A 27,473-nucleotide genomic window follows, 5' to 3' on the forward strand; every position below is an offset into this window, starting at 1 on the left:
AAAGCTACCCTCCCATCCACTTCACCAGGCGACCTCCCATTGGCTCGGTTCCTCGGCGGAAAAGCAAAGTCTAATGTTTTGCACTTACACTTTCGAAAGAGAGTTACAATGCATGGAACGTCTTATTTTGTCTCGATTATCGTCGTTATTTACATTTCAGCCAGTGCTCCTTTTCTTTTGCCGCGTGCAGAACTGAAGACGATCGTGGTTTCTCAAGATAATGGAACTAACAACAGCACGTGTTGGAATGAAACTTCTCTTCCTTGCAAGACTCTGGATTACGCTCTGAAACATGTGACGAATTCCACATTTGTCCTGCTACGATCTGGGAATTATTCGTACAATCTAACCGAGCATTTCAACTTTACCAATTTGAGGGAGATTGGCGTGGTTGGAGATGATGAATCAGCCTCCGTCACCATTGAATGTCACCAAAACGGAAGTCTTTCTTTTGAAAGCTGCGAAAACATCACGCTACGAAGCATTTTGCTACAAGGCTGTGGAGGTTTACACAACAGCACAACTGGTAGTGCGTTTAAAGGCCATTATCACATGCCTTTCCTCTCTGCCGTGTTTCTTCTCAAATGCAGGGATGTAGTCGTCGACAATTGTTGGATTGTTCAAAGTCCTGGAATCGGGCTGAACATGTACGATGTGGGGGGTGATGTACAAATTTCACATTCCTGGTTTGAGAGCAATCGACCCATTGGACACTCCTCTTCTTCAAACACTGCAGTTGCTGGAGGTGGTGTTTACATTGAGTACACGTACAAGGAAAGAACCTTTCCATCTGATCTCGATGCGACATTGTTTGCTGAATTTGACAGCAACAGCAGGTACGTTCTTCACAATTGCACGTTTAGAAATAACAATGCTTCAGATCAAACCTTTGCAACAATGATTGACGACCCACACGGAAGTGATCACATTCCCTTTGGAAGAGGAGGAGGGCTGTCGATATTTGTCAAGGGTGTGGCAAAACATAATGTCATCCAGATAACCCACTGCCGCTTTGAAGACAATTATGCCCTTTGGGGAGGAGGACTTTTCATTGAATTTCAAGATGAAGTTCAAAACAACACACTCGAAGTTAAACATTGCACTTTTACTAATAACAGTGCGCACTATGCTGGAGGAGCTATTAGGAGTGGGACTCTAGCTGGCAGTGATAGTCAACAATTACTTGCAAACCAAATGAGGTATGAAGACTGTCAGTTCATAAATAACACCGCAATGTTAGGTGGAGGTGTCTCGCATCATGGAGCTTTCTCATTTTTAAATATCAGTGATGGGAGAAGCCTTCACATGACATTTTTCAACTGTGAGTGGAGGAACAACACAGCAACAATGGGTTCTGCTATTGGACTGGCTGCCCCGTCACCTGTAAATGGGCGCCAAGATTGGATGGCAAAATGGCCGAAATTTGTCCACACTATAGTTCTTGAAGACTGTAATATCACCACCAACCTAATTATTTTGACAGAAGATAAGCAGGTTATTGGACAAGGTGCAATCTATTCTTACTCATTGCCTATCATTTTTAGAGGGGTTGGGAACATTGACCACAATAACAATACTGCCATGGTCATTGAGAATGCAGTGCTGCATTTTTTTGGCAATGTGACCTTTAGAAATAACACTGGAGGCCAGGGAGGTGCATTAGGATTGTATGGCACATCAGTGTTAATGCTTATGCCACACAGTAACATTAATTTCTTTAACAACACTGCTCAGCAGCAGGGTGGAGCTATCTACGTGAGGGATTCTGGGCCACCTGTGATAGCTTTTCGCACAACAGAGCTTAATACTCGGCCCTGTTTTATCGCTTATAACAACTGGGGTAGTCTAGAGAACATCACTGAATGGCAGGCCAAAGTAGTTTTTAAAGGTAATCAAGCATCTAGTGGTGGTGGAAAGTCAGTTTATGCCTCCACTCTCCAAGGATGCCGTCAAATTGGGGAGCCCCGCATCAACAACAAATCCCTTGAATGGCCCAATGTGTTTGAGTACCGAGATGAAAATACAAGCCCTGGAGAACAGATTTCTACTGACCCAGTCTTAATTAGGTTAAATGAAAGTAATTGGAAGGTTTCCCCAGGCCAAAATTTCAGTGCAACTGTGGAACTGATAGATGAAAAGAACAGCCCTGTTTTAGGCATGGTAAGCATAAGCATCACAAACAATGTGACTCTTGATACAGCCTCAGACTTGTTTCTGATTCAAGGCAGTTCTTCCCAAATCAACAATTTGCATCTTCTTGGAAAGAAGGACGACAAGTTTGAAGTTCATGCTACTACAGTTGCAGGTCGTGTTGCGCAGAAGGTCTCCAAGACTGTGCTCTTGCAGGACTGTCATCCTGGTTTTGAGCAATATGACAACGCAAACACGTGCACATGTATGGAACGACATGATACAGGTATTTGGAACTGCAGTGCTGACTCTAAACATGTCTTCTTGAAGAGAGGATACTGGGGTGGAAAGATAGGACGTACATTTATCACATACCCTTGTCCACCAAATTACTGCAATTTCCCCAAACATGATCCAGCCTTTAAATACAATAGCCAAACAATCTGTACTGATGGCCGCAATGGTACAAGTGTACTGTGTGGAGCGTGTAAACATGGCTACTCAGTGAATTTAGGGGATGAGAAATGCTCAAGAGAATGTGGCAACAACCATCTCTGGCTTCTGTTGGTATTTTTTATAGTCACTTTGCTGCTGGTATTGGTGGTACTACGCATTGAATTGGACATCTTTACAAGTTACCTCAATGCATGGCTGTATTCATATCAGATTATCACATTTCTGCTTCAAGAAGGACAGGTCCTTGATAAATTCATTTCTTTTGTGATTGGTGTCGCTAACGTGAGAGTCAAAGGTTTTGGGACATGTTTCTATGCTGGATTGACCAACCTTGAGAAACTTGGAGTAAACTACATTTTACCCTGTTATGTCCTTCTCCTGCTAATAGTTCTGGCTAAGCTTGGAAGGTGCCGTCCTGCTTGTTACATCAACAGGAATGTTTCCCGCGCCTTCTGTACATTGTTGGTCCTCTGTTATACAGACATTACAATGATTTCTTGTAACATTATTCACTATGTTCCCATCAATGGAAGGTGGGTGCTATATGCTGATGGTAACATTGAATTTGTAAGAGACTGGAAAACACACTTGCCATATACCATCATTGCTTGTCTTTGGTTTATTTTTTTTGTCATTTTTGTACCGTTGGTGCTGCTCTTTACCCCTTGGTTCTTGAAGTGCTTCCAGTTCTTGAACAATTTCAGATTGTTCTTTGACACTTTCCAGAAGTGCTTTAAAGACGAGTACAGATGGTTTGCAGCTTATTACTTCATATGTCGTATTTACATCTTGGTTATTGCCCTGTATGTTCCATTCGGGCCTCTGAAAAGATCCATCCTTGAGATATCCAGTGTCGTCATTGTGGTAACATGCCTCTACCTTCAGCCATACAAGACAAGACCAAATAATGACATGAATTATGAGCCTGCTAACAATATTGCCAATGAGGATTACAACTGGCTCAATACTCTTGATGCCATCCTTCTCACAAACTTGTGTTTCATTGTCATCTTCAGCACAGGCATCAGAAGTGAAGTATCACCATCTGTACAGGACAAACTTGAAAAAACTGTGAATGGTCTGGCATATGTACCCCTTGTTTACCTCTGGTGCCTTCTTTGCTATAATGGTTGGAAATACTTCTGCCCAGCAAACTTGGATGGTTACCAACAGGTAGAACCAGGCTCCACATCTGAGAGTGCTCGTCAATCCCAGCCAATCTAAATGTGGGATGCTGGTTCATGCTGCTAAGGGCAATATTGTCTCTGCTCTAGAATAGATCATGTTCATATCTGGGTATTAGACTGGGACTACCTTGAAACTGACATTATTAATATCTTTTTAATGATAATCCCCCGCATGAGCCTCAGTTGCAAGCTAGTCCCAGTCCAATACCAAGAATACGAATATGTTGTATAATTTGCAAGCTCCAAATTTGAGTTAGTGAAACCAAGAGCAATGAAACATTTGGAAAAGAAAAAGAACAGCAGAATGCTACAGTTTATCTTATTTTACAGTTTATTTTATATTTTTTTAGTATGAGGTTTATTTAATTTTTTTATTATATTTTAATTTTATTTTTTTTAATATGATTGCCTTTTAATAATCAATCTTTATTTGTACTCATTCTTGCTAAAGAAAAAATTACAATTTCAATGAAAATATTAAAAGTAATAATTTGAGTACTAGCTGCCTGGAATAACCATAGGGGCTAGCGAAGCCAGGCAGCCAGTTAACATCAGCATTAAATAGAATTAAAATACAGGTCAGCAAGAAAACTTGAGCACATATGCACACACAAGAAGAAAAAAAGAAGAGGAAAAACGCTATTTCTATGCTATGAAGGAAGTCTAAAGTAGTTTAAGTTATATATGAATACAAAACATTAATATAAGATTAGCACACAATAGCTATGGCAACTAATAACAACTATATATTAAACTATAAAAGAAAGACTTGGAAAGGTGACAGAAATGAACAAATACTAATTTACAGGTAAATTGGAAAACAACACAACTGCTAATAAGAACCTAAGTAACTAATAATCTTTGACTAGATCGCTTTGTACTGATTTTTTGAAGTTTGAAATAGACAAGGTTTTCAAGTTTTCACTAATTGAGTTCCATACTTTGGGGCCCTTAAATCTTATGTTGAATATTCCATAATTTGTTCTTACTTTAGGTAAAGTATAGAACATATTTGAAGCTTTTCTTGTATTATAGTTATGTCTTTTATTGACTTGAGTGAAGAAAGTATCAAACACAGATGGTAGACGTCTATTGTGAAATTTATACATAAAGACTGCAATATTAAAGTACCTATGAAGTAAAAAATAATTGCTGATTATTTGAAAGGCTTTTCAGAGTGAAGAAGAATGGCGTTTCCCTTTTTTTAATATCTTTTGTCGTTCTAGAGATATTTACGTTTTTGTGTTATGCAAATGAGGAAAGTGATGACATCATAGGTGGTCCTATTTGAACAGTAAAACAATGAATCAAGAATATCTCTAGAAATATTGGAGCAGTGTTCTTCAAACTTGGCACCACAAATGTGCATCGCAAAAGAAGCAGAATGACACCTTCTGTGTTGTTGCCATGGCAACCCTTTTGGCTCCAGTCTCTTTCTGTGAAAAACCAAATACGCCAATTTGCAACCTTTCGAAAAGGGACAGAGGGTCTTGCTCGGAGCACACATGATTCCCATATTGTCTTAACTCTCCCCATTAGATTGTTGGGAGTGGATGATCCTTGTTTCAGATAAAATCTGGTAATGTTAGTTTTAATTAAAACAGGACCAGCGGCATAACTGTTGTCATGGCGATGACATGATGGGTGTCGTTTTGTTTCTTTTGTGATGTACATTTCTGGTGCCAAGTTTAAAGAACACTGCTTTAATATTTCTAGAGATATTCTTGATTGAGTGTTGAACTGTTTTAGTGGAACCACCTATGACGTCATCACTTATAATACAAAAATGGGAATATCTCTAAAACAAAAAAAGATATTCCAAAAAGGAAAATGCCATTCTTCTTTACTTTGAAAAGCCTTTTAAATCAGCAGCAATTATTTTTTACTTCATAGGCACTTTAAGAAAGACAAGGTCAGGCAGTTTAACAATATTTAAGTGTTTGAAAATTGGACTAGAATGCTCATGAAATTTAGAGAAAGTCGTCACTCTCATTGCTCTCTTTTGTAAAATAAACAAAGGCTGGGTAGTTGAAGAATAAGTGTTACCCCAAGAAATTAAACCATAGGTTAAGAAGGGATATATTAATGCATAATATAGTTTAACCAGTATATCTGAATTCACATAATGACAAAGTTTACAAAGAATTTCAATATTTCGCTTGATCTTTGTAGCAATATAGCTTACTTGACTTTTCCACGATAAATTAAAATCTATTATAATACCTAGATATTTTATTGAGTACTCTTGGTTTAAGTTTATGGCATTTAAAGAGAGTGTGACATGAAAGGGTAATTTTCTTTGTGGAGGGTGGAAAATGTCAGTTTGACTTATCAATATTAAGTGAAAGTTTGTTGGCACTCAACCAAGTATGAATATTTACTAGTTCATTGTTTACTTTGGATTCAAGGACTCCAAGATTTCACTAGTACATTGTTTACTTTGGATTCAAGGACTTCAAGATTTCACTTTTCACTACAAACTGACTTTTACAAATACTATTTATTTCAAGCTTACAGATTCTCTCTAATTTTGATGAGTTTTCAATCTTTTTCTTTAGCTTTCAAGTATTTTTTTGTTAGTTTTTATGTCTCCTCAATAGATTATTACTCGAAGACAGTGTGAACCTGTCCTGATCTTTTTTAGTAATGCAATGTGCAGTTCCAGAAAATATCCATTCTCCTCCATAGAAGGGATTAGAATCTCCTGGTAGGTAGGTTTTTCTCTAAGACCATAACATTGAAATAAACGTATCAAGCTTAATTGGAATTTCCAGAGGGGTGGCGGGGGGGGAGGGGGGCTTGGAAAAAATCCCCTCTGTGGGGGAGGTAAGGTTACTTTCTGGAACTACACTATAGACTATGGTAAGGTACTTCACAGACCTCTGGAATCAGTGCGCCCCACTGTCGAGGTTCATGTAATTTACAGGGGCGGATCTAGGGGAGGGTGCAGTGGGTGTCTACCCCACCTGAGGTGAAGCCTTCATCTTTGTATTCACTTTTAAAATTTGTTAGCCTCACCAGTCAGTTATGCCATTCCTTAGTGGTGCACCCCCTCCTAAGAAAAATTGTAGATTCGCCCCTGATTTAAGCCCAAGACCTCTCCAGCTAAGATGAGTGAGATAGTGTGAAATTTTTGTCAGATCTAAATGATACAAAGTACAGCTGCAATGAAATTCAAATAGGTATACCGTAATAATTCTGGCTAAGAAATGTTTCACATAAATTAGTAATTAAGTTAATTACATCATCATTTATTATTTGCGCCACATTTGTTACAAAAGCTTCAAACAGGGATGAGAGAGGTCTCTCTGACTCTAAAAAATGCAGCCCATAGAAATAATTGATTTATAACAATAAGGCAGTGGAGTTAATTCATTGCATCTCAAGTGAGACACTGCTTGCTCCTGTTAAGGGCTAATGCCCAAACCATCAGCTTTCCAATTTCGCAAAGGCTGTTAAGTTTGTTGTCATTTATGACTGTTATTTCAAATGCCCACAATGCAGCATAACAGTAGTGTTTTCACTGCAACAGTCATCTGGCCTTTATATTTTTCTTGATGTAAATTTCAGATAGAGTGATTTATAAATTTGGATCTAGATATTTGGGATTATACTTGCTTCTTCATATTAGTTCTTATTAACCTCATAGAGTAGTACATTTTTTCCTTGTCTTTATCATGGTGCTATCTAGTTACAGGAAAACCAAGGCACTTTCCTCAGTCCACATTTTTTTCATTTTTGTCATTTATAGTTATCATAAGCACCCGAAATACCTAGGAAGAGAGAACTTGCCATGGACATTGCCTCAGTCAAAAAAATTTCCATGGACAATGCCTCAGCCATATTTTGTTCTGGCTACAGCTTTGCTTTTCTTGTACTCTGTCAATACTATGTAGGCACTTAAGTACACACAGACTAATAGTTTCTGTTTCATAAGTGTAGCAAAATCACTTAAATTTAAGTAAAAATGCAAATGCAGGAGGGAGAAATTTTCAGCAGATTATTTACCACCCAGAAGGTCCAATAAGAGAACCCACTGAAGCTGGACTGAAAACACTTCTTTTCCATTGTACTCATCATAAAGTCTCTGGGTGCCTTGTGGTTCAATTAGCGTAATTTCTCCCACATGGACAAACCAACATATTCTCATGAGGATACAATGTTGGTGACAAGGAGTCAAACTTTACTTAAATTTAAACAATATATGTATTTTGTAAGAATAAATCCATTTATAAGAGAGAAAACTTGACATAGCATAAAAACTATGTCTGCTAAAAGAAATTTGTGTTAAAATGTTATAGTAGCTGGAAATTACACAGTTCTGAGATATTATTTTTTATAGTCACTGAGTGCATGGTGAAAAACCCTAAAGAAAAATTTGGAAGAACTTGGAAACAAGTTAAGTTTAATAAGATTATGAAAATAGCTTTAGTAAGATTGCTTAATTAAGCTTAATTAAAATAAAATGAATTTGTAAGTAAGTATTATTTTCATGATGGTTTTCATTGTGACTAATAAATGCTCAGATTGATGCTATTATTGTTTACATTGCTCTATTGCAATTAATTGTAAGTACAAGTTGATCATAAAGTCGTAGGAAGACAATGCCTGATTAATTTATGACAGTTATGGTTTGTGAATTTGTGACCTATAAAATGGTTTTCTGGGACTCATAGCAATATATTCCAGGAATTGAAGAGAGAGGCGGTAACAACGCTTCTGGTGAAATCCTGGTCTTTCCGATCCCTGCCGCTCCATTATTGGGACTATACCTTGCCGGCGCTAGTGCCGTTTCCATGACCTTCAGTATTTTTATGAAACTCGAAACCCGTCGTGCCGCCAGACAAGGGTGAAATGTTTCTCGTGACGTCACAAAGAATAGACTGCGCGCGAGAGACGCGCGTGCATCGTTTCCAAAAAACGACGCGGAAAGAGGGTGGATGGCAAATTAATCGTCCTCAGAAAACGAAAGATTCTGTGAATGAATATCTCCTTGGCAGCTGTTATTGGTAAACTGCAGGAGAAGTCAAGAGTGAAAATATTTAATAGACCACCTTTTCAGGGAAGGGTAATTAAACTGCTCTCCAGCCTTTCTGTTTTTTTTTTTTTTGTTATAGATCATGATGGTTTAGCTTATAAACTGATAAAGGACTCTTGGTTTCCTTTCCAGACTTTCCAATGAGTGTTGTACTGACTCATCATATAATCAATACTCATTAATTAATTATGTAAGTTATATTGAATTTCATAATACTCGTTTGTGGATATAAAGCGAACTAGTTTTGATAAAAAAAAATAAATGTGTTATTCTACATAGTTCTTAAAATAAACTATGCAGTCAAACTTACCTGTAGCTAAGACTCATTTATAGCGGATTCATTATCAAACGTCATTAAAATATCTCCAAATAAAGACAATATAAAAGGCAGACATGATCAAAGAAAAGAGGTGTTCCCCAATTAGAATTCCCACCAGTTTGTATAAATTTACTAACCAATCATGCTCAGCTATCTCTGCGGTGGATGGCTCTCGCTTAGTGATATAGGACTTCATTTCATCCAAACATTCTACCAACAATACTGTTTTCAGTTCTGTTTTGAACTGGGCTGGAATACGTTTTAAAGTGGACAAAATAGCTACCGCTATGGCACAAGCTTGGGATTTCCGCACTTTACCCAAAGTAGGTAATGTTTCTGGTATGTTAGAGTATTTAGCAAACTCTCTCTCGTTGTTCTGATCCGATGCCGCCAGAAAATAAAATTCAACATGTCATCTGCATAGCAACGAGTAAGTTCTGCACTACGTCAATGTCTCTAATCGGTGTAAATAACTAGTAAAAACTAATTTGATGTAGTAAAGAGATTTACATAGTCTTCACATTGCATTTGAGCCAAGTGAGTCCAAGTGATGACTGCAGTTTTACAGGAAAAAGTACGGTTGGGGAATTGACTTGTAACACACACTGCGTTATAACAGAAATTAACATGAACCGGGCAGATTCTGGGGATAGAAATGACACAATCGTACCAAGTGAGCTGCGAAAAGACGACCACAGACGTCTACAGCTGACTACAGCTATCAGTTGTCCGCTTCGCGCGTGAATTTTTTTCCGTGCAATTTGCAGAACAGGCTAACGTGGGATGATTATCACACTTGTCGTTTTCAAAACATTTTGTGGAAGTATCTTTCACCTCAGATCCCATGACATGAAATCATACAACGCGGAAGTAGTAATTATTCAAGGCCTCATAAGCAGTAACTCGTAGGCTGTTTTTGCGAGTGAAAAAGCTACTTCCGGTGTTGAAGCATTGCCCGAAGTTGTCACTTCCGCTTTTCGACACAACAGTCAGCCTGTAACAGAGTTATGACTTCAACAATGGCGCCGCGTCAAATTAATGAGGGCTTCCCGAATCTTATGCACGCTTGGGGCGAAGACAGAGTGTTGCAAGTAATAACACAGATACGTTAATTTGTCTCGTTAAGCAAGATCACATTTATTTAACAACCGGCATTTTCTTTCACTCTGTAGCTAGACGAATCGGTTGTGACGCCTGGCTTTGCATACAACCTTGCGAGGTATTTTCCTTCGGGAACACATCATGATAAAGAGAAGTGCATAGAGATAATGGAAAAGATTGGAGTGTCATCGGATCCTGCAACGTGGTATTCAACAGGTGCGATGTTCTTAGAGCAATAGCTTTCAGTGTCAAAGAGAATTAGCTAAATTAAGAATGTTTTGTTGCAGGGACTCGCGCGCGAACTCCGGCAAGACCTCGAAGTGTTCCACTTCGGTCTGTCCGTTCTCCCGAAAACCGCAAGCACAGCTACACAAAAAACCCAGAGCTGTTCTACATGACCACAAATAAAAGAGAATTTGGAGGAACGTTTGGTCCTCCAGCGGGAAATGCGAGGTAACTGAAACAAAGTGTAAAATTAAAACTCAATTGACTTTTGTGAGCCCGTCGGCGTTCACAGGAGTGCTTAGCAACGGAATGTGAACGGAAAATTAGAATACGGGACAAGTTAATTGTTCTTTCTTTTCATACACAGGCCAGATACTTCGAAGATATTTCCAAGCAGAGAAAATAAGAATCTGTCAACTTACCAGACCGACTTTAACGATAAAAATGTAAGAAAAGCTCGTGCGATTCGTGCGGGAAGCGCATTTGGCGACAAAAGAAACAATCCCCACCCCTCTGAGGTAAGTAATCGTGAATTATGACAATTTTTTAGAAGAAATAGAGGAGATTCGTTTGCTATATGACTCACATGTCTATCTGGCTTTTAATTTCTGATCTGAAAAGTGAAATGTCGTCCACAAATATTTTATGCCACCGTTCAAACCTTTAGATAAGAAGTTTGGCCCATATTGATGAAGCGTTGCTGCGATGGCCGAGTGGTTAAGGCGTTGGACTTGAAATCCAATGGGGTCTCCCCGCGCAGGTTCGAATCCTGCTCGCAGCGGTGTATAATTTTTTTTTCCTAGAGTGTCATATTTGGTAGTTTACATAGCTTTTCCATTTACCTTCATCGGTAGTGCTTTAATATGATTTTTAAAAATGGTAGTTTTTAGACCTTTCTGAAGTAAAGGGCCAAAGCATGAACAGCTGTCTGTGTTATATATTAAAAGTCTGTTATATTTCATTTCAACACCAAAACAATATTCCACTTTCAGAAATGAGACAAATAAATATTTTATGATCACCAAAATAGAAAAAAGAAAGAAAAGAAGGGTTACTTTTAGAAAAAAATTAATGATTTGCAAAAATTTCAACAAATGTATAATTTTTCTGCGAAATAGGAAAAAAGTTGTAATTGCCATTTCCAAATTAAACTTGTGTTATTCACTCTTTTTCGTTTTTCATGGTTATGATGAATCTGTAGGCATTTATGATCTGGAAATTCCCAAGTCGTCTTCCACCAGTCCACATGGAGGAGATAAACCCAGAGACCATGCAAGAACTGGAACAAGGCCAGTTAAAATCAACATATCAGAGTGATTATACGGGAATTCCGCAAGGTAAGTCCAGTAAAAAAATCAATATTATTGTTCTGTTAACATAATTTCAAATAATTTGGTTGGTTGACGAAATTATGTCTGTACTTGAATACTGGAACTTTTTAGTGTTAACTCGTTATCCTGAAAGGGGGGGGGGTACTCTGATATATTAGTGTCGAGGAGGGAGGTGTGAATGAGGACAAACTGTGACCGAAAAAAGTAAAATGAGTCCAATGGCACAGAACCCCAAACAGTCACAACTGTTTGACCCAACACTTCTAGTCAAATCACCTTAAAACATCTAAACAAAAAGTCTTCACCCAATTGTCACCACAAAATTTCTAACCAAAAGTATTCAGATCGCAAATGACATATGCACCTCCTTGTCAGTTTTGTACCTATCCCCCCCTGAGTCCCTCAACGGACCCAATAATAATTAATTATTGATTAATCTGAGCTGCAAAACAATGTACAAGCTAATTAAATTTAACAAGCTGAAGTCTATCTTATTTGTTTTGAACTGAATATTATTTTTGTTTGGGATGGGTGAAACTTCAAAGTTTCACAACTAGCAATATTATTCTTCAAAAAATTAAAATACCAAATGATATTTACCAAGCCTCAAAGATTGCAGGCAGAGGCATGAAATATTTTTTAAATTAGTTGCACTATTAAGGCTATAAATATTCTCCCAGCAACTGCAAAGTTAATATAATGTTAAAAGGTGAAGATAAATAATTTATTGTAACAGAATATCGTGAGTTACAATAGCCGATTTTAGAGACCACATAAAAATACTCCACATTACTTTTGATGGTGCATAACTGTAATTATATACCAAATTGAAACACCAGGGATTTTTCACTTGTCAAAATCCCGTTTTGTCATTACTAGGTACTAACTATAGTGTTTTTAGTAACATTACAATAAACATGTATTTGCAGGGGTGAATATTTCCACTGTTTTTGAAGGAGATCTTGTTCCAGCATTGTATAAACCACCATACACACTGGACTCTACAACGCGGTACACTTACCAGACACCTGCTGTCAAAAGTGAGTTGGCAGGAAACCTCACTCGTTTTGGGTGTAACAAGAACAAGTATAAACCAGCTGTAGGTGCAGGTATGTCAGAAGAAAGGTTAGCTTAATTATCAACTCTGCAAATTTCTAAACTATCAGTTTCAGGTGACCTTTTCATGTAAAAAAAATTGACTTCAAATAGCCATTTCAAAATTTCACAAAGTATGAACTCAAATGGGGTCCTAAAATAATTATTGACAGTTGTGGCTCCAAGCTGTCAATCACATATTTTACGATAACTGCAGAAATTCTTGCACACTCATTGGCTAATTTTCATTGTCAATAAGTGGACAGACACACAAATTTACAATTTATGCGATGCGGCAATGAGCAAGAGCGGACAATTTGACCATTTGTTATTGTAAAAAACAAATTGACATCAGTTTTTTGTCTGTCCTGTTATTGACAATGAATTTGGTTATAACATTGTCAAAGTAGTCTGCGGATCCACTCAGCTATCGTGTTGTGGATCCACAGCCACTTTGACAATGTTATGAGGAATTTTGTGATCACTAACAGGACAGACACATGAAAAACTGACCTCAATTTGTTAAGCATAGAACAGCCTAAAAGACGATGAAGGGTTTCGGGTACAATGTTCTCAACACTCATTACATGCATATGGTTCGGACCACTTGGCAATTGACTGTCAGAGTGTTCAATTTCCATTTGAAGTGAGTAACCAGATTTCTGGAATACTCAAAAGTCATTTTCATTCATGTTCAGATATACATTTCTGGAGCTGTAAAGACTTCTTGAGTTCTATTTAGCATATGTTGTCGTAAAAAATTTGTGCAGAACAGAATTTTATGAAGATTACTTTTTCTTTTCATTTAAGTTCCTACAGTTTCATACAATTCTCCTCAAATGCACTTGTATGGAAGGACACATTACTCCAGAGACTATGTTGACAAGTCAGCTGTTTTAAAGGTTAGTTTATGTCTTGACAAAATCAGCATATATAAGATTATTAGGTAATTTTTTTTACTACATCTACATTTCACCTTAACTATGGGTGGGTAAGTTGATATAATATGCTCAAATGTGACAATGTGACCAAGAGTTTGAACTCTGTACAACTTAGGAAGGATCAAGAAAGTTCCAGTATGGTCCAATTCCAACCCTGGATGAGTATCTGAAAACTGCAAAGCCACATGGTAGGAGAGTGTTTTCAGTTGTTGTTTAATGTTTTTAGGGATATTTTTTTGGTCTGCATGACAGTGTTACTGATTAAAATGCAGGTACAATTTGTCACAAACATTGCAAGGACAAAGTTGGTCAGTCTAGATGCTACCTTAGAAAAAGCTTATAGAGCCTCGTGATCATCCCTTTTATGCAGGCTACTGTGTTATGCTGTGTGCCACACCACCATAACATCCTGAAGGCTCATAAGTGTCTCTTCAATGCAGTTAATTTTGCTGAGGTTGATGTAATTTGTTATTCACATGACATCATGGCAATGGGAAAGCAGCAGTCTCTTGAAAAACCTCCTCAAGTCTCAGGTGCTGATAAAAGTTGTTTCCAGTGTGTCGGGAGTTTGATTAAATCTCTTAAAATTTTGACATACCCAGTACATCATATTAGGCACCTAGGGGGCTAAAATCATGACGTATTGAGTATGTCAAGTAAGCACTCAAGGGGGTAGTATTTTTATAAGAATCTAAGCCAATGCTGCATTGACTTTAGTATCATGGTTAAAAGGAAAATAAAGATCCTGTTTGTCATTTCTCATAACAGTTATTTATAACTCATCTCTCATGTAGAAAGGGAAAGTTTATTACGAAAAATACAGAGCATAGCTGTAAAAGACAAGCAAGAGAACCGTGATCCAGAGTGGCTGTCACAATGGACTGGACCTGCGTAAATCTGTTGCCCAGAGAAATACTGTCACACAAAACATTGGAAATAGCTGTAATCACAAATGAGTTAATATATTCCGATGCAATGGTCACCCTTTTAAAGTTTTATACTGACTACAAAGTTGAAAGAGATGAGGAATGGATAAAATTAGTTGTAAGAATTCAACTACTGACATCAAAAGTAATTTTGCACTTTTTCTATATCCGCCTCTTACCCTCTTTCTACAGTCAGTGGGAAACGATTAGTAATCATAATCATTTTGGACAATAAGTTATTATTAAGAGGGGGAATAATATTGACAAAAAAACTTAGCTAGAGCAATGAATTCTAAAATTCAACTGTTGATCTTGAATTGCCACAATGAAAAACAATTCAAGGGCTCTGACAATCTTATGTCAACAGATGTAAATTTTTTTCAAAACATCTGATATTTATTCCTTCGCAATTATTTTATACAGGAGGTGATAAAAAATTGTGTTTCTCTTAAGAAGAAATCATTATCAGTAACTGTATGTTGTACATTATGATGTATAAATTTACTGATTACAAGACAGTGTCATGTACAACAGTTACTATGCTTAAAACATGTTTCTTAAATACATGCTGGTTAATTCAACTAAAACAAGCTGGGTTCAAATGAATTCTGAAATAGCTTAATATTAAGTGCCAATACATGTATTTGCTTTATGGTGTGAGCTGGCTTTGGTGAATGAAATCTCATAATTTCCAATAAAAGCTAATCTACATCCACACAGTTGTTCATCTGTTTTAGCGTTACTTTCATATCTTACAATAGCTAAATCACCACATTTATAATTGAGAAATAGATTTCACGCTTGATGGTTTTGCATAGAAAGCAATAGAACAGAATGACACTGCATAACCTGGGTCAGATCCAGGATTTCACATGCTTCTCTTGGAAAATCTTTACATGTAAATTACTGCAAAATGTGATTTGAGCATTTTGACATCAATTTGCAGCTATAAAACCAATTTTTTTTCAGTAAAGTAGGAATTTTATCTAATTTATTATATCTCTCAGTTAGTACATGCACTATGATTGGTCAATTTAGTGGGCTGTATTCTCCTGTACGGCCCACTAAAATTTAAAGTAGAACTACTGCAACAAATCAGAGCACTTTTGTAGTGTTTTAAAGTATATATAAAATGTCTGCCTAGCAGAGTTGTATGAATACAAAACAAGCTAAACTTAAAAGTCACTTTTAACAGCTCCTCCACTCCAGTTGGTATAATAAGCATGATAACAACATTATGATTTTAAAAGCATTTGTCTGCCATGCAATGAATTGTGTATGGTAAGTATGTACTAAGTAACAAAATACATACAAGCAACTAAAGAAAGAACTATTATTGTGTCAAACCACATACAGGCTGTTGCAAAAGTTAGACCTTTCAAGGCTATCGTCATGAGATAACATGTAGATTAAAATTAAATTCCAAAAAAGGTTCAAGTATAAAGCAACTGCCACTCTAATGCAACTTTTGTTTCTTTGTTTCTGCCTCATAATTTTTTGTGCAATCTAGCATTATTTTTCCTGTGGCTACCATACAGAGCAAGGGAACAACTATCCAGATACCATTTGGAAGAATGTACAAGTAAACTGTTCTCTTCCAGTCTTCAAGGTTCACATGGGTATGACAACCACACAGCCCACTTGAGATAAGGATATATAACACTGTCTTGGAAAAGGTCATTGTAGATACCATGAAGGCTAGCAGCACTGACTGTCCAGTTTTTCCAATGATAAACTGAAAATTAAAAATTATGTTAAATAAAGAAAAGATTATAAAGTACAACTTCTTGATATCATTTTTATTCACTTTATCTTGAATGCAATTTAAAACTCAATGATTTTGGGGGGAACTGGATAATGAGTTGCTTGTTAACGCATCTGACAAGAAAGATTAGCAGTATTGTCAATTGGTGTTTTGATGCATCAAGCATCATTCTCAAGATTGAGGTTGTTAAATGCTTATGTCAAAGTTGCTATTACATATTGTAAGGGTAGTTTGAAATGGATTTCATTCCATCACTCAACATGCAGTCTGACTTGTTCCATGCAAAGTTATTCTCTGACTGATGATTAACTAGTAAATTTACATACTTCACACATACTTGAATGCAATCCATTTCAAACTACAGTCAAACCTTCCGTAAGCGACCACCCAAAATGTCAAGCCTAGATGGTTGCTTACGAGAGCTTAGACCATATTGGGGCAAATTTTTCCTCATTAGCATATAATCTGCATATATATATATATATATATATATATATATATATATATATATATATATATATATATATATATATATATATATATATATATATATATACAATGTGGGAGGAAAAACACAAATAAACTACAAGTTCATCCCTACAAGCCTGTTTCGTGGTTGCCCACTCATCAGGGAAAATCCCCTGATGAGTGGGCAACCACGAAACAGGCTTGTAGGGATGAACTTGTAGTTTATTTGTGTTTTTCCTCCCACATTGTATACTTCGCTCTACTCTGATGTATTGAGCACTGTTCTACGAAAATCAAATTTTACACTTTATATATATATATATGAGGCCCAGAAGGCCGAAACAGTACTGTCTGCAGTTAGATATAGCTCACTGGCATACAAAGCTCTGCTTTCATGTCCAGTTTGAGCACTCTACTGGGATGAGTCATTACTGTTGCAATTGCGCATGCTCACTAGCTCGCTAGTTTGAGCACTCTGGTAACGGCTTAGATACTACCACATGTGTAGTATTTGGGGCGGCTTTTTAAGCTTAGCCTCCATCCTAGTCTTCAGCACTGCACTGATGAGGCCCAGAAGGCCGAAACAGTACTGTCTGCAGTTATATATATATATATATATATATATATATATATATATATATATATATATATATATATATATATAATATTCATATGAAAAGTAAATTTCGAGAACAAATATGGTACTTCCCATTGAGAAATTTCTGTCCATTGTACTATCCAGGAATGCAGTAATATTACAACACCTTATTGTCCAATTTCCATTCTAGTACCTGCCAAGTGGTCGCTTACGGGAGGTTAAAAACAAAAGAAAATTTCACACTTTTAGCTCTGAAAGTGGTTGCCATCGCTTACAAGAGGTGGTCGCTTACAAGAGGTTCTAAATATAGTGATCATTTTGATTTGGAAACTTTTGGTGTTTTGGAAAACTGCTCGCTGAGGAGAGGTGGTCATTTATGAGAGGTGATGGCAACTGGAGGTTCGACTCTACTCTTAAATAATATCTTTGACATTAGCATTAATGACCTCAGTCTTGAAAATGATGCTTGATGTGTCCAAATGTCAATTGACAATACTTCTCATCTTTCTTGTCAAACAATTTTTCTTACATATTTTAAATTATGTACAGCACATGTGTAAAAGTGAAAAGGTCAAGTTCATAAAAAAGAGAGCTCTTCTACATGGTAAAATAAAAACTATTTCAATGTTGCTAAAACACAATCAGGGTGGCAAAGTAGGGGTCACTTGGGTCAAAACAATCAACCTTAAAATATCTGTTTTTCACGCATGGCTTGCAAGTACAACGTCATCTCTTCATTTATTAATTCTCTTACGTATCTTGGGGCATTGGCATCTGGTTTCAGAGATACGCCCAGTCAATTTCTGGGGGCATGGACACTAAAAATCTAGAAAATGAATGAGCAAACCATAATATTTTTTCAACCAACTTTATGTCTTTGCCCTACTGACTCCATTCCTTGTGCACAAACTTGCATTAAAAAAAGTTTTGCCTTGCAAAACAGGGCAAGACCAAGCTTGGTAACCAGGCAAAAAATGGAGGCTGATTGGTATCTCTAGTTATTAAGATACCAGTAAGGTATCCAGTGACTGAAATTGTAGAATCTTAATGACAATGTCGCAATAAGATATTTTAAAACTTTTTTAAGATAAAAAATGCCAGTTTGTGTCATAAATTGCACTTAAAGGTAAAGGGGGTATGGACACTACAAGGAGGTACACCCGTACAGATACTACATTTTGGTATTGTGGCCATTTTTTGCACCAAATAAAAACTAAAAATCCCTATAAATACCATATTTGCATATTACCCAACCACAAAAAAAAAAAAACAACAACAACAACAAAAAAAACACACGTAGAGGTATTTTACATTGAGTCAAGTGGTTCCTTTAAATCTAAATGGTGGTATGGACACTACAGGATTTTAGCGAGCATTTAAGTCTCAACTTTGAAGTGCTGTAGACTTTTTTCTTTACATGCATATAACCAAAACATTAAATACAAAGAATACAAATGTGTCGCAGTTTTTGATCAACATCTTTAGGTGTAGTTTCTGAACTTTGACTTGACCCCTCAATGCATTGTTTGATCAATGCGTTTAGATGATTAGATGGTAACAAGATAGCCGAGTTGAGGAAATAATGTGAGAGTAGAGGGCCAACGTCTTAAGGTGTAACTTCTGAACTTCAACTCGACCCCTCAATGTGGTTTGATCAACGTGTTTAGATAGCAACGTAAAATATAAAGCAGATCCAGGAAAAGCAGATCCATCCAGATTCCTGGACACCTTTTATGATAAAAGTCAGAAAAGTCAAATGAAACAAGTCTATCGCAGATTTTTTAGCCCATAATGTAGACCCTGTAAAGTTTGCCATGACCCTGATTGTGTTTTAGCCATACTAGGTACATTTTTTTTCTTTTCATTATTTGAGCTACAGAGTGGGATACTACGTACATTTGCAAAAACTAAGTCAACTCTGTTTAATTATTAATTTTGTCTCATAAGGAGGAATCCTCCATCAATTCAGCAAATAGCCTTTGAATGCAGACTTATTTCTGGCTGTTGCTGGTCTCCACCAAAATTTTCGGCAAAGAAACATAACAGCCAGAAATACATCTGAGTTCGCAGGCTTTTCAGCGAGATGTTTGAAAAATATTATTTAATTTGCTCAGCATATAGCTGAACAACTCATTTTACCTATAATGTGCCACATGCCTTTGGTCTGTTTTTTATGCTTCTATAGTACAACCTCAAGCTGTAATGATAACTATCTATTTTTCTTCTTTTTTTTCTTTGCCCCTTGTCGTTACTGTATTTGTTAGTAGTGTAAGTCGTTTAGATGTTGTAATTTAAATAGTGTAAATAATTAGAGCAATATAATGTAAATAGAAATAAGTAAGCATTGTTACATAAGTAAGCATTGCTTTCCCTTGTGTTATTGCAAATAAAAAAAAAATTTAATGAAAAAAAAAGGTAGCTGAACAATGAAACTTAACATTTGAAAGTATAAAGTCTAGTACACCTGAATTCAAAATGTTGCTCTGACTAACTCACCATCATTAAAGTGATGACGTTTAGGAGCACCTCTACCAGGTTCATCCTATAAAGAACCACAAAAAAACCTCAGAAAAAAGATATTTTTCATAACAAAGCTAGCAAAGTTACACTGTCGAACTCTGGTAATTCAAGTCCACTTTTATTGTTTTAATTTGTTAAATGCTTGTATTTACCCATTTAAATTGTGAAGTGTTAATGAACTACAGTCAACTCTTCGCTAACGGATACTATCATAAGCGGACAGCTCTATAAAACAGACAGTGTTTTCAATTCCCCTTTTTAGCTCCCAGTCAAACTCTACATCTGTATTCACACATTCCCATAAGCAGACACTCTCGAAAGTGGATGCCAACACTTTTGTAAATGAAAATTAAATTTGTCTTTAATTTGCAATTAATCAACAAAAATACTGTATGACCTTTGTCCACGAGAACTGTCCATTTGTTTGACAAATCAAGAGTCTGACTAGTAACAAGTAATTAATACCTGCTAATGTAACTCTCACATAAGCTGACAACCACCACATTTTTCTTTGGTGCATGCTTTTGGGAATAATTCTCGTAAGCAGACAGCTCTTCTAATGCACACTTTTTCCAATTCCTGAGAGTGTCCACTTACGAGAGAGTTGACTGTATACAGAATTAGAGCTATATAAATGTCACTTATTATTATTATTATTGTTATTATTATTATTATTATTATTATTATTATTATCATTATCATTATTAACCTGCAAATTATTTAATGATCTATGCTCATGGTATGAGCAAAGTTAACTTCACTTCACTAGATAAATTTAGTTCCATTTGCAATGTGTAACAAAAATTGATTCATGCTTTTTCATGTGGATTGTCGAGTTATGATGCATTTGGGAAGTTTAGAGAGCGCACTCACAAAGCGAAGAAGCTTTTTTGTGTTCTCCATACTTCCTGCATGCAACATGACCCGACGATGCACACTAAAGCATAAATCAACAGACATATACAGTGGAACCCCATTAATATGGTCACCAGCGGGCCACCAAAAACTGGCCGTATTAATGGGGTAGTCATATTAAAGGGTTTATTTAAATATGAATATGACTAACTGAGCTTTAAGGTTGGCAAACATGAGGGGACTAGCCTCTGCGACTAGTCCCTGCAACTAGTCCCCTGAAGAGTTTACACGAAGGGACTGGTCGCAGGGACTAACTACAGTCCCACTAACAGTTCACACGAAGCGTTTTGTGAAACAAAGTCACTGGGACTTGTCCCAAAAATTCAAACCAGTTTGAATTCGTGGGACTAGTTGCAGGGACCAAATTTTAGTCCCTGCGACTAGATTTTGTGGGAAAAATGGCTAGTTCACATGATGGGACTTGTCCTCGTGACATTTTGCAGGGACTAGTCGCAGGAACTATTCCCCTCATGTGTGCTGACCTTTAGTTCAGGCCAGAATAAAGTGGCTGTAATAACGAGGTGGCTGTAATAACGAGGTGGCCGTATCAACAGGGTGGTCGTAAGGCGGGGTTCCACTGTATTCTTGTTAATTTGCAATGAAAAGCACAACATTTGACAACAATTTCATGTTATCATCAAGACAAACGTACAGCAAGCAATCATGTTGACATCATTATTGTAGGGAATTCGGCCTTCCTTTGACTTACCAGCTTTGTCCAATCACAAATGCATCTTTAAGATCTTTGTATCCTGTGTCAACTTGGATGTAAATGTTGTCTGACGTAAAAATGAAAACATGTGCAAGATAAGCTTTCATCTGCTGACAAATCATTATAGATAAAATGAACAGTAGAGGAAATACAAAAACATGTTCTGCTGGCCAATCAAAATTCAAAGTTTTGACAATCAAACTTCAAAGTTTTCCACTTGGGAATGTTTTGGTGCCACTCTGCAAGATCTTGAAGGGAAGCAAAGTCGGCAACACGTACAGGCATTTTGTCTTTTGCAGTTTTGAAAATCAGAATGAATTATAAGAAATCAACAGAGGAATTTCTGTTCGATATTGACTGTGATCCTTTACAATATACATGGAAATTAAGGAAGAAAGGGTTCACCCATTTTCTGTGCAGTATCCAGCAGAAAAAGATCTTCATTTTCTCCCTGAAGGTCACAAAAGACTAGTCCTGAACACAATTGCTCAGCTAAGACAGACAGTCCTGGTGTGGTTCAAAGGTTTTGGAGCTGTACTCCCGGACTCTCTGAATTGTTCGACAACTTTCGACACTGTCTTTGCATCTACGTGCAGCCCTCTTTCCTCCCTATACGAATAAAGTTGTGTGGGCTCTATCACTTGGTTTCGTAAATCACTTGACAGTGATACACCTTGCTGGAAATTCCTACTTCATGTCTTGCCAAGCCGCAGATAAATCAGCTACGATCATTTGCACAGTTGGCGTTAAAACGTTCCCAAGTGGGCAAGTAAGCTCTAAAGTTTGATTGTCCAAACTCTGAATTTTGATTGGTAGGCAGAACATATTTTTGTCACATGTGTGGACAGGTAGTTGCAAGCGATGGTAATGGGATTTTCAATGCCATCTTCACGGGTAGGCAAAGCAGTCAGAGTTTACAGTGTTTGTATAAGAATCCGAAGGCAAATAACTTTTTCAAAAATTGAACTTTACATGTTAAGGGGGTGTTACACCTGAATTTGGTCAAAAAAATCGTATTTCAGCTGTTTGTATCTGGCCATGGATAATTTATTAAAGAAACAAATGCCGTTTATTCTGTGTCAATATCTAGCCCCGTTTTAAAGTTATATCGATTTTTCTCCGCTATGGTCAAATTTGAATTTGCCGCCATAATCAGTTACCATGGAAACAAGAAGTGTTTACACCATTAGACTGTAAAAAACTCGGGTACCAGAGGTTTAAAAACCGCTTCAATCGGTCCAAAAATAATTCTTAGGCAATAAATCGTCTAGGGAAACTGGGGACTAGTTAAAATGACCGAGAGTAAACTGGTGTTGAACTATGAAAGTCAAGCACATGTTTTGAGTCGCCATATTGGATTTTGGTTCGTCTGTGAGGAGGATTCTAGCTTGTTCTATCGGTAACTTTCAACTATTTTTTATCTGGAGTTTAGTAATTTTAAAGATCTTAAATCGGTACTGAAATAAAGAAGTTTTCTAGCTGCCGAAAATGCCAAAAAAGTCTAAGAAACATCGTTTTCACGGCACTCCGTTCTGGCGAAGAAAACAAGAGTTTCAGGAAAGTGCAAGCGAAGGCTCACAGCTTATGCCAGAGGTAAATGATCATCAAAGTGATCCAGGGGATCCAGATAACAGCCAGAGCGAGTCAGAATGCTCAAAAGAAACTGCATCAGAAAGAAAGCTGGGAACTGTTACACCTACTCGCACTGTGGAAGAGTATTATGAGGAACCGGAGTCTTCAATCAGTTACCGCTTGGTTGAGCTCTCAAGTCTCATGAACACCTTTCAAGAGCTTCACAATTGTAAGAAAGGGAAGCTAGTCTTCAATGACGAGCAAGCAAAACGGTATGGAAACGCTTCGTTAATTCATATCGAGTGTACCAAATGTAAGAAGAAAGTGTATCTGCAGACATCAGCTAATTGTGGTGGGAAATGGCAAGCCAAAAATGCATCCGACATAAATCGCCGCATGGTTTATTCTGCTTGTGAAATGGGTGTTGGACGCGAAGCCATTGCTGTTATGTGTGATATTCTGAATATGCCACCACCTTGCCAGCCATCTTCCTGGAATGAACACACACAAGCATTGTATAAAGCACACAAAGATGCTGTTGAAGAGAAGCTTGCAAAAGCTAGAGAACATGTTCATGAACTTCACCGTAAGGAAAATCCAGATCTTACTGAAGATGATGTAATAGAAATTGCTGTTTCTTTTGATGGCACTTGGTCGAAACGAGGGTTTACGGCAAATTTTGGTGTCGGTTTTGTTATTTCTGTTGACTCTGGACAAGTGTTGGACTATGGTTTTGCATCAAAGATTTGTCGTCAGTGTTCACGTAAGAAGGAACAGGTTTCAGAGAATTCAGAGGAATTTAGAAACTGGTATGCAACTCACAGTTCAAATTGTACTGAAAATCATACCGGATCCAGTGGAGCCATGGAGAAAGATATTGCAAGACGACTGTGGAGTAATTCTCTTGCATACAATCTGCGATACAAATACATGGTCTGTGATGGCGACAGTAAGGCATACAACAGTGTATGGGATGTTTATGGGTGCTGTGAAGATTGTGATAAGTGGGAGCGAATGGACAAAAAGAGCAACCAATATAAGAAATGGGTCGACTCTGACGACCATAACAAATGGAAATCAGACCATGACCTTGGACACGCAAACTGTCCGAGAGTAATGAAACTTGACTGTATTGGTCATGTACAGAAAAGAGCGGGGACAGCTCTTCGTGAATTTCGAAAAAAGAATGCAGGGAAGTTGAAGGATGGACTGCCAGTTGGGGGAAGAAAACACAGGCTCACTGATAGCTGCATTGATAAACTCCAGAAACACTATGGGAATGCCATACGCAGAAATGTTATTTCTGGTGACATCAGTTCTGAGCAAGCAAAACGGCACATACAGAGCATGCAAAATGACATTATGGCTGTGCTTTATCACAGTTGTAACATCAACAACAAGGAACGACACAAGTTTTGCCCTTCAGGGAAAGATTCATGGTGTGAATACAAAAGAACTGGGTCTTTTCAAAACAAAGACCACCATCTGGATCCAGTCTTTCTAGAGCTTCTTGAGCCAGTTTTCAAAAGGCTAAGTAGTGAGTCCCTTCTCCGCCGTTGTTTGCCAGGGTTCTCCCAGAACAATAATGAAAGCATAAACAGCTTAGTGTGGATGAGAACCCCCAAGCATAAGTACTATGGCCCACAAAGGGTTGAAATGGCAGCAATTGGTGCTGTTATCCAGTTCAATGAAGGAGCTTCTGGTAAGCAACTTGTAATGGAAAAGGCTGGGATCACATGGGGCAAACATGCCGAGAGTGGAAGTGCCCAGAAAAACAAGAAAAGGATCAACAGTGCAAAGCGGAAGTCATCCCAGCAGCACAAGAATGCCAGAAAGAAGATTAGGTTAGCAAAACTGAGGGCAGAGGAGGAGAAAAAGTCAATTGAAAAAGCAACATATGGTGCAGGAAAGTTCAACAATGTTGACCCACTCCAGTTTTCCAGTAGCTCTGACGACGACATGCCACTTGCCCAGCTGCAGTCAAAGAAAGCCAAGAAAAAATGACTTTTTTAGTGACATTGTGGTTTCCATTTGCTTGCCTTAACAAATGAAGTCATTTTGTGTAAATAAGTTGATGTGAAGTGGAGATTTAGACATAATTTGAACTCTCTGATCTTTAGCAATCGTTTCCCGAAAAGTTCCTTTTTTGCGACTAGTGAACTTAAAAATCTCATAACTTTAAAAGAACTCAATCAATTTGGCTGAAATTTTCAGCATTTATTGTTGACATGTAAAGAATCAAAATGATGATAGCATTTGAAGGAATAAGCCATAGTTTATGAGATATTGTTTCCAGAACTTAAAAGTATTATTTCCGTTCAGGTTTGGTTGCTATGACAACAGGAGTGATGATAGCTCAAATTTCCTTCATCATGTTATAGCTTCACGCTTACACTATTGATTAAAAGTGTTCTCAGTACAATTTAGAAATGCATTTTTCATGAGATAGAATTTTGATGTAGTGTATTGGGTGTGGTCATTGTGAAGGTTAAATCACTCCAGGGGGCCCATATTGGTGGTAAAGGACAAAATTTTTACTTCAGTTTGTTGCTTAGTTCTTGCAGAACCAGAAAATGTATGGTTTTGCTTGGTTTAGCTCAGTCAGTTCTGAGATAATGAAACCTGAATCATTGGTACCCCAAATGTTGAAATTCAGGTGTAATACCCCCTTAAAATACTTGGTATAAGATTGTATTCACCAAGTTTGAAGGATCTAGCTTGCGAAGAAGACGCTCAATTAATTTTTCTAATTTTCCATAAATTTGGCTGGGTAGACGCGGTTCGCGAGAAAAAAATAGCCAAACGTATGGGAAATTAAAATTAACTGAGCCTCTCCTAGCCCAGCTACGTCCTTCAGATTCGGTGAATACAATCTGCTACCTAGTATGGTAAAGTTGCGATTCATGAGTCGTGCAAAATCAAGTTGTTTGCCATATAATTTCTGACCTCTTTGCCTACCTGGCAACAAGATGGCGTCGAAAACCGTCATTACAGGCCTATTGCTTACATGGTTGGAAAAGGTAGTTCCATTTTCCTCCGGGCAGTGTATGAGGTCGCAAAAGCACAAACAAAGCGTCGATGATGCAAACGACGCTGGAAATACCGAGCCAAAGAACAACCAAAAATGGAAGAGTTCGCGTCGTTATTTTGGATTGTGTTCCACTTTGAGGAGCCCCCTGATCAGAAGATGAGGGGGCAAAATCTATCCTTTTTGGGGGAGGCTCACTTCCTTTATGTTCATTCTGCAACCGCTTTAACTTTCGAAGAAGAGTGCTCCTCGTCGTATTAGTTACAGGGCCGACGTCTTCACCAAAAGCCTTGAGTTGGCGGCGTAATTCAGTGTCCGAAATTTCAACAGCTGCCATTTTGTTGGCATCAGGCCAGGTTACATTGCAAAGAAGGAAAAACATAAGCACGCAAAGCGTGCAAGAGTAAGATAAATGTTAAATGTTGAATGTTGATAGTGGTCGATGCACTACAACAAGCTACAACAAGCTACTTTTCAGGCATGCCAATGAACATAACAGGCTCAAAAATCCCAACTGGCGGAAGGCAGACCAGTTGGCTATTTACGAGCGTGATCGAGGAGTTGAACTGAGGTCTCAGATCAAGAAACAACTCCAGCTTAGTGGTCAGAGCGAGACTTGAAACCGCGACCTCCGGATTTCAAGTCCGGCGCCTATAGCCACTTGGCCACGCTGCCCCCTCGGAGGCAGCGTCAAATGGGTGTTGGCTTTTGAATTAATAGTACACTTCCCTGAGCAAATGCAATAATTTTCCTCTTTTGGGAAAAATACATTTTAGTAACAGAACTAGTATATATTTTAAAGTCACAGCACCAAGAGAACGTCATTCAGGAAAATTTGTTACACCAGGTAACAAAACAAATATCGTTATCTTAAAATAATATTTAGAAACCAAAAGTTGGCTACACTTTTTACTAACTTCTCCAAAAATTCCTTACCAAGATCTTTGGCCCCTAAAAGTCACAAAAATCCTATAACCTCCTAAAAGACCCCAGCTAGATCACCAATTTCAAACTCGAAAAGGGTATCACACCTCCCTGGCACTATTATAACTCAGTCCCGAGGGGGTGTCTGACTCCCTTATATGAGCTATATAGGTATGTGCAGCCCTAAAGGGTATGGTTTTTCAGCCGATTTTAGCCTATTTT

The 27,473-nt window shown here is 37.6% G+C and overlaps 3 protein-coding genes and 1 non-coding gene across 5 annotated transcripts; 3 read left to right on the forward strand and 1 right to left on the reverse strand.

The window, feature by feature from the left end:
- The first annotated feature begins 25 nt into the window (after nucleotides 1-25).
- On the forward strand, nucleotides 26-8,309 carry LOC110066771 (uncharacterized). Its single transcript, XM_020774015.2, has one exon. The coding sequence runs from the start codon at nucleotides 109-111 to the stop codon at nucleotides 3,808-3,810; it is 3,702 nt and encodes a 1,233-aa protein (XP_020629674.1). The 5' UTR covers nucleotides 26-108; the 3' UTR covers nucleotides 3,811-8,309.
- A 969-nt stretch (nucleotides 8,310-9,278) lies between these two features.
- LOC110066695 (uncharacterized) lies at nucleotides 9,279-15,464 on the forward strand. 2 transcript variants are annotated; one of them, XM_020773938.2, is made up of 9 exons: nucleotides 9,279-9,453; nucleotides 10,303-10,447; nucleotides 10,519-10,684; nucleotides 10,824-10,974; nucleotides 11,658-11,793; nucleotides 12,717-12,896; nucleotides 13,693-13,784; nucleotides 13,939-14,011; nucleotides 14,618-15,464. In XM_020773938.2, the coding sequence occupies exons 1-9, from the start codon at nucleotides 9,418-9,420 to the stop codon at nucleotides 14,716-14,718; spliced, it is 1,080 nt and encodes a 359-aa protein (XP_020629597.1). In that variant the 5' UTR covers nucleotides 9,279-9,417; the 3' UTR covers nucleotides 14,719-15,464. The 2 variants fall into 2 exon arrangements, with proteins under 2 accessions (XP_020629597.1, XP_020629596.1); XM_020773937.2 differs by lacking the exon at nucleotides 9,279-9,453 and adding an exon at nucleotides 10,086-10,221.
- Trnas-uga (transfer RNA serine (anticodon UGA)) lies at nucleotides 11,156-11,237 on the forward strand. Its single transcript has one exon. It is a non-coding gene; the product is annotated as a tRNA-Ser (tRNA).
- On the reverse strand, nucleotides 14,610-26,383 carry LOC149104013 (uncharacterized). The gene is made up of 4 exons (XM_089273847.1): nucleotides 26,258-26,383; nucleotides 21,725-21,794; nucleotides 20,077-20,122; nucleotides 14,610-16,484 (listed from the first exon to the last, which is right to left on the reverse strand). The coding sequence occupies exons 1-4, from the start codon at nucleotides 26,286-26,288 to the stop codon at nucleotides 16,206-16,208; spliced, it is 426 nt and encodes a 141-aa protein (XP_089129973.1). The 5' UTR covers nucleotides 26,289-26,383; the 3' UTR covers nucleotides 14,610-16,205.
- Between the last annotated feature and the right edge of the window lie 1,090 nt (nucleotides 26,384-27,473).

This window comes from Orbicella faveolata, unplaced genomic scaffold (genome assembly GCF_042242905.1).
Source record: "Orbicella faveolata isolate gen_17 unplaced genomic scaffold, um_ofav_v1 contig_35, whole genome shotgun sequence".
NCBI classification, from domain to species: Eukaryota; Metazoa; Cnidaria; class Anthozoa; order Scleractinia; family Merulinidae; genus Orbicella; species Orbicella faveolata.

What these genes read in the sequence shown, in the direction of transcription:
- LOC149104013 (XM_089273847.1), bottom strand. Translation starts at nt 26,288, where the DNA reads ATGACGGTTTTCGACGCCATCTTGTTGCCAG. An exon ending in CGACGCCATCTTGTTGCCAG is followed by an intron (nt 21,795 to 26,257) that starts GTAGGCAAAGAG and finishes TTTTTACGTCAG; the next exon opens with ACAACATTTACATCCAAGTT. An exon ending in TTTGTGATTGGACAAAGCTG is followed by an intron (nt 20,123 to 21,724) that starts GTAAGTCAAAGG and finishes GGTTCTTTATAG; the next exon opens with GATGAACCTGGTAGAGGTGC.
- LOC110066771 (XM_020774015.2), top strand. Translation starts at nt 109, where the DNA reads ATGCATGGAACGTCTTATTTTGTCTCGATTATCGTCGTTATTTACATT.
- LOC110066695 (XM_020773937.2), top strand. Translation starts at nt 10,138, where the DNA reads ATGACTTCAACAATGGCGCCGCGTCAAATTAATGAGGGCTTCCCGAAT. An exon ending in TTATACGGGAATTCCGCAAG is followed by an intron (nt 11,794 to 12,716) that starts GTAAGTCCAGTA and finishes ATGTATTTGCAG; the next exon opens with GGGTGAATATTTCCACTGTT. An exon ending in ACAAGTCAGCTGTTTTAAAG is followed by an intron (nt 13,785 to 13,938) that starts GTTAGTTTATGT and finishes TGTACAACTTAG; the next exon opens with GAAGGATCAAGAAAGTTCCA.